We start from the raw sequence: 10,325 nt of genomic DNA on the forward strand, positions 1-10,325 counted from the left end.
CACTCCTACGACGAACTGTTACAGCACTCCTACGACGAACTGTCACAGCACCCCTACGACGAACTGTCACCGCACTCCTACGACGAACTGTCACCGCACTCCTACGACGAACTGTCACAGCACCCCTACGAAGAACTGTCACAGCAACTCTAAGACGAACTGTCAAAGCACCAATAAGACGAACTGTCACAGCACCCCTAAGACGAAAGGCAAGGGACATACGAGAGAAAAAAATTGTATGCATTCAATGAACTAATTGTCATATGGATATGGTTTAGTATGAGCCTGGCCAATGTTATTAAATGTTCATCAATTTGGTGGTTGATGAAGGCCCACTTTCTTATTCATAGCCTATCAAAGAGTGACTAAAACAGTCAAAGAGTGTCGGAGTAGTTGGATAGAATACTGCCAGTATTTAGTCACTGCTTATCAAATCTTGTTTTAAATATATCCTTAACAAAAAAAAAGGGATGTTTTTGAGTCATGGATCACATATGGAAATGCTGCAGAGTTTGGATTACAGGTGCCTTATCTTTAACTGTGGATGAGCATATAGAATTGGCGTTTAGTCACATGAGAAGTTGCAAGTTGTTTGTTGTTTTGTTGTTTTACTTATTTCGGATGTTCCTTCAGAGTTGAAGATAATTACTTCCTAGTCCAAACCTCCCTCGGGACGACGGGGGATGGGAGCGGGCAGGGTTTGAACCCGGGACCATCGATAAGTCCGAACGACAGTCCAGCGCGCAAACCGCACGACCAGGCAGCCATCCAAGTTGATTCTAATGAATCGTAAAATACAACATAGAAATACTTCTAAAATGGTGTATTTTATGATTATATGTTTAATTTTAAAAACAAAAAGATAACATTTTGCCGATACATCAGAACTTTCAAGATATCGAATTTTAAGAATCCTTTTCTAAGCGGCATAGACGGAGCGGCGGACAGACCACACAAAACTAAAAGCGTCTTTTCCACTTTCGAGAACCGCTAAAGTCAGGCTTCTATTATACATGACTGATCAGTAACCATCACTCACTGTCTATCAGATTATTTGCAGAAGATTGCATAATATATATAACAATAAAAACAACACAAGATACAGAAATTTTACAAAGAGAATTAGATGAATTACAGAAATGGGAATCAAATTGGAGCATGTCTTTATAACCAGAAAAATGTCAGTTACTAAGAGTAACAAAAAAAAACAACAAATTAATTCCACTTATCTTATTCATGGTAAACCAGTAACACAGACTAAAAACGCAAAATACCTAGGTGTTATAATAAATGAAAAACTGTCATGGAATCCTCTTATTGATGAAACTATCAAAAAATCAAACAAAGCATTAGGATTTATGAAAAGAAATTTCAACAATCAAATAAGAACATAAAACTAAAATGTTATTTAACCTTGGTTAGGCCAATAATAGAATATGCATTCTCTGTTTGGGACCCTTCAACTCAAGAAAACATTAAGAAACTGGAACAGACACAAAATTGAGCAGTGAGATTCATAAAAAACGAATATTCACATTTGACTAGAGTAACACCTTTAGTAAAATCACTACATTTAGAAAGCCTTCAGGATAGAAGACTTTAAAGTAAAGTAGCAATTTTATATAAAACACTGAACCATAATCTTCAAATACAAAAACAAAATTTAATAAAATACTCAGAAAGACACAAAGATAAAGGTATATTTCTCGTCCCATATGCTGGGACAAATTTGTACAAATGCTCTTTTTCCCTAGCGCTATTAGAGCATGGAATGGATTTCCTGAGCTAGCCTGGAAAACCAGTGACTTGGCAGAATTTAGGTCATTGGTTAATATGCATGACTAAATGCATGACGCGTAGGACGTAATCATCTTTTTTTTTTGAAGTAACGTCTGTATCATATAAGATAAGATGAGCTTATTTAGATGTTTTTCGCATGTATTTGAGCTCAAGCTTGATATGGACCCGCCGAATGGTCTGGTAGAAATAGCAGTAGGACAATTCTTTACAGTGCTTCAATGATTTCAATGATTTGATAACCCTGAGAGATTTTCAAAACAACATAATGTCTTCTGAACAAAAAGGATTGTATTGTTGGCTACTGCCAGGAAAAATTTACATTCGGTCAACGATTCAATTCGCAAAAAAAAAAAAAAAAAAGCTCTTCACAAGACTAACTTTAACCTGATTCATGATGCCAGGCAGTACGCTTGAAGTCCAAGCCAAGAGAGTGTGAACGTGAGAGCGAGAGACGGAGGGAGGAGAAGAGAGACAGCTAGGTCATTTATCGGTTTTTCTTGTGTCAACACAACCTTAGCATAAGTCGTGTGGAGACGAGGGGACGAATGGAATGTTAAATTATAATCTTGACTCGGGCTTTATCTTGTGGAAATATATTTAGACTAAACCAGTGACTAGAAATTTACCAAGTATTCTCCCTTACAGTGACGTGTGGATGTTAAGCAGGTCTAATGGTGTTCTACGTTGTGTGTCCACGTGACATGTAAGTAGTGTTCTTTGATGTAATAATGATTTGCGAGTTTACCCCCCGCATTTATGAGCCACATTTTAATAATGCCGAGGATTATTAACACTTCAAAACTCATCAAAACTAAATTGAAAAAAAAAATCCTTCTTCACAACTTATAACGAAATGTAACTGTTTTGTACATCGACCTATTTATTCACAGTAGGCCTGTATCAGTCATTTCAATGCTCATGACCTACTATGTAGGTCAGTAGGTTAAGTATTGGTACATGAATGTAAAATACACATTATATATTTTTTTTAAAGACATTGACATACTACCAAATGTAGACAAGTAATGTGTTACAAAAGCATGTTAGTATATGTTACAAATGTATATCTATTAGATTGGTTTCCTTGTAATGATATATATACCGGTATACATTCTTTCACCAGATAAAGTTTACGACTGTAAGCATTTTACAAGGATATCTGTTTCTTGGACAATGTCGAGGTAAAAGCAAACATTGTTATCTTTATGAAGATAGCGAGATAGAGAGAGACAGAGAGAGAGAGACAGACAGAGCGAGAGAGAGAGGCAGAGAGAAAGAGAGAGACACAGAGAGAGAGAGAGACACAGAGAGAGAGAGGCAGAGAGAGAGACACACAGAGAGAGACAGAGAGAGCCAGAGAGAGAAAGAGAGAGAGACAGACAGACAGACAGAGAGACAGAGAGAGAGACAGACAGAGAGACAGACAGACAGAGACAGACAGAGACAGAGAGACAGAGAGAGTCGAAAAAAGAAAGAAAAAAGATGAACTAAAAAAATCCCCAACACTTCGATCTCATAGCTGGTAGGATGTAGCGGCCGTCAAGTGGCCCCTAACTGGCCCTAAGCTTATTAAAACCTAAAACTCATTGATTTTGTGTGTCTAAGTTATAAGCAATGTAAAGAACTATTGTAGTAGTTTTTCTTTGGCCTTTCTAAAGTAAATATAAACGTAAGCCTGAGGGGGAGAAGCCAGATTCAAATACAAATGCCTTACCGAGTCTTACCAAATTTGATGGACAGTTAATGATTGCAATATTGCACGTTCAAATGCAGGTCGTTGTACAGGTCTGGCAGTACCCTGGTATACCGTATATCCCAGAAGCTCTGCCTTACGTGGTGCATTCTCGCGCCAATGTCCATGTTTTTTTTTCGCAATTTTGTTTGAATTACAATAAATGAATAATAGGCCGCAATACAACTTTTGTCTTATGGTAATGTGTTAGCGATCACGTGTGTATTCCTGTGTATTAACTAACAAGTGTGTATTCATGTGTATTAAAAATAATGTGTGTATTCCTGTGTATTAACTAACAAGTGTGTATTCATGTGTATTAAAAATAATGTGTGTATTGCTGTGTATTAACTAACAAGTGTGTATTCATGTGTATTAACTAACAAGTGTGTATTCATGTGTATTAAAAATAATGGGTGTATTCCTGTGTATTAACTAACAAGTGTGTATTCATGTGTATTAAAAATAATGTGTGTATTCCTGTGTATTAACTAACAAGTGTGTATTCATGTGTATTAAAAATAATGTGTGCATTCCTGTCTGTAAACAATCATGTGTGTATTGTGTATAAACAATTATGTGCGTATTCCTGTGTATTAACTATCTAGTGTGTAGGCGTATTTCTGTGTATAAACAATCGTGTGTGCATTCATGCGTATTAACGATCGTGTGTGTATTCCTGTGTATTAACTATCATTTTTATATTCCTAATGAAGTGATGTCCTTCTACGGGACAATGACCAGCTGCCCAATGAAGCATTAAAACCGTACGTGGCCAGTACAGACACTATCAAGGAGTTACTTAAAGACCAGTACGGACTAACTTTGACTGACATACGTCCATTGAACGGGTACGATGACCTGAACTTACATGTCAAGGTCAGTCCTGCTCACTGCAACCCTCACTTGGACCAAGTCTCAGATAATGGTTACTTCCTCAAAGTCATCAATTTTCGAGATTCGCAGAGGCCAGACTATTTAGGTAAGTAGGCTATGTTAGAAACTAAGTCGATCTTTCCAATAAGTCACAAGTAATCTATATTAGAAACTAAGCCAATCTTTCCCATAAGTCACAAGTAAGCTATATTAGAAACTAAGCCAATCTTTCCCATAAGTCACAAGTAAGCTATATTAGAAACTAAGCCAATCTTTCCCATAAGTTACAAGTAAGCTATATTACAAACTAAGCCAATCTTTCCCATAAGTCACAAGTAGGCTATATTAGAAACTAGGCCAATCTTTCCCATAATTCACAAGTAGGCTATATTAGAAACTAAGCGAATCTTTCCCATAAGTCACGAAGACTTCCGAAGATAATAGCAGTCGTAGTTTTTCGACAGAACGAAGATGACGCAATAGTTCACTCTAACTTCAGAGATTTAATGCGCAGACTGCTCGCAGGTCTGTTTGTTTGAACCTAGAATTAAATATATATATTGTATTTATATTGGGCATGATCATCGATTCTGAAGATTAAGGATGAATGCAGTACTTAACTGGACAACGAAAACCCAGTTGCCACCTGCATATTTTGCAACATATAATGCAGACTTAGCCGTTGTCGTCGAGGTGGCGGTCCGAATCTTGGTGAAGAATGGGATTTTTAATTTCGGGATCTTTGGGGCGCCTCTGAGTCCACCCAGCTCGAGTGGGTGCCTGACAATAGTTGGGGGGAAAAGTAAAGGCGGTTGGTCATTCTGCTGGTCACATGGCACCCTTGTTAATCGTGAGCCACAGAAACAGATGACCTTTACATCATCTGCCCGAAAAATCGCAAGGTCTGAGCGGGGAACTTAACTTAATTCTTTTGGGAGGGGAGTTGGTGTTATTTTAAATATTCAAGTTCTGTATACTTCACGGTTATAATAAATGCAACGTGGAAGCCGGGGTCATTCAGAAGGGGTCAAGTAAACAATAAATAAAAACAAATTAATATAAAATAAAGGAAGGGGAAGGAACAGGACATTCGATTGTGGCCTTCGGTGAATGCATGGTCTAAAAACTGTATGCGGTGTCTGAGAACAAATTAATGGGCGTAGCCGGTGTGTAATGTTAGCACATACATAAATAATTTCATAGGCACATCCCTCGCACTCAATGTTTTAATGGAACTTTTTTTTAAATCGCTTTTTTTTTCTTTCTTCCTTTTAATTTGTTTCTTTTTTTCCCCCAATTTTCTTATCACCCTGAGCCCCAGTTTCTTAAACCTGCTAAATTGTAAATTAGGTCATTACAGATGCCCAGCTACATGTCATGGAACATCTTTTAAAGAAAGGCGTGCACTGTCAGGCCACTATCATGGCCATCAATGGGGACACATTTACCAAGCTTACAGTACAAAATAAAAACGGTAAGCTTAGTCTGGTGGATTTCTCTAGTCAAGAGTGGCAGAAAACGTTCTAGCAGTTAGTCATGCTAGTACATGATTTCGTCCATTTTATTTCAGGTGAGGATGTTAGTCACCTGGTGTCTCTGAGAACTTTTATATCTGGCGAGATATTACAAAACATCTCACTGACGCCCAGATTTCTCTACAGACTTGGCCAATACGTCGCTGAACTCACTAGTGCCTTAGAGGTTGGTAGCGTTAGTATCATTGTATGTGTTGTTATTATTATTCAATATTATCGTGATTGTGGCGCATCTAATAGAGCTTGGGTGTTTGTAAAATGTTTTACATGTTGCGGATGTTCCTTCAGAGTTGAAGATAATCTACATCCTAGTCCAAACCTCCCGTAGGACGACGGGGAATGGCAGCGAGAGTTATGAACCTTAAACCGTCGGGACGACCGAACTACAGTCCAGCGCGGTTAACTGAAACGTCCTCAACACTGACTTGCAACGTCACAACCTGTAGGCAGTTTAGACCAATAGATCGTTGTCACGTCGTACACACCTGTGACGTGGAAACAAGCTAAACTGCCTACAGGTTGTAGTTCAGTGTTCAGACATTCTAAAACGATTCACCAAAATATAATATATATATGTTTGGAAATCACTTGTTATGGGCTATCTCTTGATTAGACGGGGAAGGTTTGATAATAAGGAAAACGACGATTTCCTTATTTTGTTAGTGTAATCGTGGCAAATATATACTTAACGAAACAGAAATAAGGGAGTCGGAGATCACATATTTGTTATAATTATAAAATCTTGAAGGAGAAATTATCAGAGTTTACGTCATTGATTAACATGTTTGACTAGATTGACACATGAAATGCATAAGATGTAAATACTTCTTTTTTTATGTAACATCTGTAATATTAAGATAACTTATGTAATAAGTTGTCCACCAATTTAAAGTTATATAGCATTTGACTATCTAAAATACAAATTGATCTGACAACAATAGCACACAATCAGTATCGAACATATTAAAAACACTAGTTCTATTTTTTTTTATTCATTTAGAAACTTTATTTTTATTTTTTTTTATATTTTGTGTGTGTGTAAAGGTTAGCTTCAACCATCGTTTACTTGTATGTTTTCAGGATTTCTCACATTCTTTCTATGAGACATTTGACTGTACATGGAGTCTGAACACAGTGGTAAAACTAACGGATATAATGTATGTTGTCAAAGACGTCAACTTGAGAAATGTTTGTGAGGGTGTTGTCCAGGCATTCAAAGACGAAGTTATTCCCCATAGATCTGGCTTTAGAAAGAGTAAGTTCTGACAACCGCTTGCACAAAAATGTTCGTTTTTGTTTTTTTAAATACATTTCCTTTTTTTATTTTATCTTCAATTTTTCATGATCATAAATATAGATCTATATTTTACTTAAGAGAATTTAGTATCACATTTGTTTGATATTTGGGGACCTTGGCAATAAATTAAATAATATCAAGACCGTGATTAAACTAAATTAAGATCTAAACAGAAGAACTTAGAAAATGTGATTATGCAGTTCTAAACAGTGCACAAAATTACCATGTAACTTTAAACAAAAAACATTATCAGTATTTCCTTTATTCTGTACGCCTCAGCATACACCAAAATACAAAACCAAAGAGCTTAGAAAATGTTATTTGGCACTTTTCAATAGTTCATAAAGTTGTCATGTAACTAAAAAAAAAGACATAGCTTATCAACACTTATTTTATTCTGTACACCGGATACGCCAAAAAGCTAGCTATTTATAGTTTTTACACCATAGATGAAAATCTCTAAAAGATCCACTAGTCTTTTTTTTTTTTACTGTCACCATTAGCAGGTCTGTGGTGTCCTGGGCGACACTCATATGTGGGCGCCAAATGGTCTTCGAGATAAACATGAACTTCCGAAAATTCAAAAACGTTATATTGTAGCCTACAATTTGTTTTGCTTTTTAAATTAAAAGCTTTTTTAATGTTCGAATATAAAATCTGATAAAAAATTAGAATGGTATTGTTTTTAGATTTTTAAAATTGAAAAACTTCCAAGTTTTCTTTTGCAAGTTGAGAGAAGTCTGATTCTGTATCAATCACTGTGTTTTTCACTATCGGAAAAGATAGCAATGTTAGTAGAATACTTGTGATATTATATTTTTACGAATTCTTCTGCGTTTTTATTATCATATTGGGGAATTAAAAAAACTAGTTCTATATTTGAGATGAAATAAGCAGTGGTCTTCAAATCAAATGTCTTTCCATACAGTTATTTTTCTATTGGGATGTATTGAAGCCAATGAGGTTAGCAGTTTTGGAGGACATGGTCGGCATTCTCTAGTGACACCCCACAAGACCATTGCAGGTTTCATTTTCCTGCTTCCGAGTACGAATCAATAATGCAGGCCGTATATTTTATAAGTTTATATAGGTCTGTGTGTTTCAGGAGGGTGGTGTGATTTTCGTGACCGCAATCACGTAAGTCTATAAATCAAGGTGGCGCGTTTTGACGAATCTTACTAAATGTTTGTGAAGTTTGTTTTCTTTAGATAGGCCACAGGCCCTAATTATTGTCGCTTGGAAGTCAAAATGGGAAGAAGGGGGGGGGGGGAAGCGCAGTGGCTTAGTGTTTAAGCGCTTGGATTCCGAACCTGAGTCCTTGGTTCTAATCTTGGTGAAAGCTGGGATTTGGAATTTCTGTATTTTTAGGGCGCCCCTGAGTGCACTCAGCTATTAAATTCGGGAAAGTAAAGACGGTTGGTCTATGTGCTGGCCACATGGCATCATGCTTATTAACCGTTGGCCAAAGAAACAGAAGACTTAAACATCACGTGGCCTTTAGATCGCAAGATCTGAAAGGGAAACTTTAGTTACTGTAAGTTTAAAATATCGATGAAATCATGTTGTTGATGTTGCTTTTTTCGCAGGTCAAATACACGGAGACTTGAATGAACAAAATATTCTTGTGTTACAACCTTTGAACAAATCTGGATTATCTCCACTAGAAGCTGACGACGCTCAAGTGTGCGGTTTACTCGACTTTCAGGACACCGCCTTGAGTTATCCCCTCTACGACCTGGCCATATTGGTCTGCTACATGCTGATGACGTTCTCAAAAGTGCCTCTTTTGGACATTCCAGGCTACATACTTGCGGGTTACCAGTCCAAGCTAAAGCTCACAGAAAGTGAGAGACTCGCCTTCAGGACCTGCGTGGCCGCCCGCATGGTGCAGAGCCTTGTGATGGGCGCCTACACTCATCACATGGACCCCAGCAATCATTATGTCCTGACCACTAGTAAACATGGTTGGCAAGCACTCGAAACCTTCTGGTCAGCCGACAGGATAGCGTCGGAGACTAGATGGGAGCAGCTAGTCCAGTCATTTAAACCTTAAACGTTAAACTAGAGTTGGCATTAGAGTCAACTGTTACAACTTATGTTTATTTGCTAATGTTTTGATTGTGATGTAATGGTGTGTCATGAACGAAATAATAATATTAAAATTAGATTCCACTCTATGTGCTGTTAATACTGAATCAATGTTTAGGCCTAAATAAATTAAGTCAAGGTAAACTGATGACTGTTCTGTTGTGTGTAAATGATGTTGAATGGTGTAAAGTTGCAGAATGCGAATGTCGTGTAATGCTGGGTTCTTGCTTCCTGAAGTACTCTCGACACGTGACAAGACAAATACTATAAACTGACCCAAGTCCGTTTCAGCAGACAAATATAAAGTTTATTTTACAACACAATAATATTAATACTGCACTCCTTGTTAGTGCTACAAGTCAAGAAATAATAAACAATCCTATCCGCATGACAGCGGTATCAAACGTATCCAATATATGTTAGTTACAAATCACGTCCGCATCTCAGCGGGTAACACTGTGCAGAAATATAGATTAACTAATACGTGTCTCAAAAAGACCACTGGCAACAACTGCCCATAAATTACTTCCTAACTGAGATTATTACAGTCTTTTCTAAGTCGCTACTGTCCATCCCGGACCAAAATATACTTGACCACTCGGTCCAAAGAATACCACTTGACTTAACTAACTTGACTTCACTTGTCTGCTTGACTTGACTTGACTGACTGAACTCAAAGTCAACTTTATTCATTCTACTTCCTGTTTTCTACATCAGGAATTCGACGTGTCTTTTAAACTCTTAACATGACGTGAACTTTAGATCATGCAATGTCAACTAAGACTGTGACATTGTGCAATTTCATTTATTTATTTTTTTAGCATTGTTAGAAAGAAGTTATTTACGTTGTTCTTTGACCTTCTAAAAAAGAAAAAAGATTTTTTTTTTGTTCTTTGGCCTTGTAAAAAAAAATATTTGCTCTTCGGTTTTTAAGGGGGAAAAAGTCATTTACTTTGTTCTGTTTCCTATTGGATGTGAAATATTTCAATTTTCCTGA

General features: G+C 37.0%; 1 protein-coding gene across 2 annotated transcripts; it reads left to right on the forward strand.

Annotated features, from left to right (window-relative positions):
• The first annotated feature begins 2,233 nt into the window (after nucleotides 1-2,233).
• Nucleotides 2,234-9,472, forward strand: LOC106054585 (hydroxylysine kinase-like). Of its 2 annotated transcripts, none has more exons than XM_056018177.1 (7): nucleotides 2,234-2,503; nucleotides 2,924-2,981; nucleotides 4,249-4,514; nucleotides 5,769-5,882; nucleotides 5,979-6,109; nucleotides 7,024-7,198; nucleotides 8,827-9,472. In XM_056018177.1, exons 2-7 carry the CDS (start codon nucleotides 2,974-2,976, stop codon nucleotides 9,291-9,293), a joined length of 1,161 nt encoding a protein of 386 aa, XP_055874152.1. In that variant the 5' UTR covers nucleotides 2,234-2,503; nucleotides 2,924-2,973; the 3' UTR covers nucleotides 9,294-9,472. The 2 variants fall into 2 exon arrangements, with proteins under 2 accessions (XP_055874152.1, XP_055874151.1); XM_056018176.1 differs by lacking the exon at nucleotides 2,234-2,503 and adding an exon at nucleotides 2,704-2,734.
• Nucleotides 9,473-10,325: the final 853 nt, after the last annotated feature.

This window comes from Biomphalaria glabrata, chromosome 1 (assembly GCF_947242115.1).
Source record: "Biomphalaria glabrata chromosome 1, xgBioGlab47.1, whole genome shotgun sequence".
Taxonomy (NCBI): domain Eukaryota; kingdom Metazoa; phylum Mollusca; class Gastropoda; family Planorbidae; genus Biomphalaria; species Biomphalaria glabrata.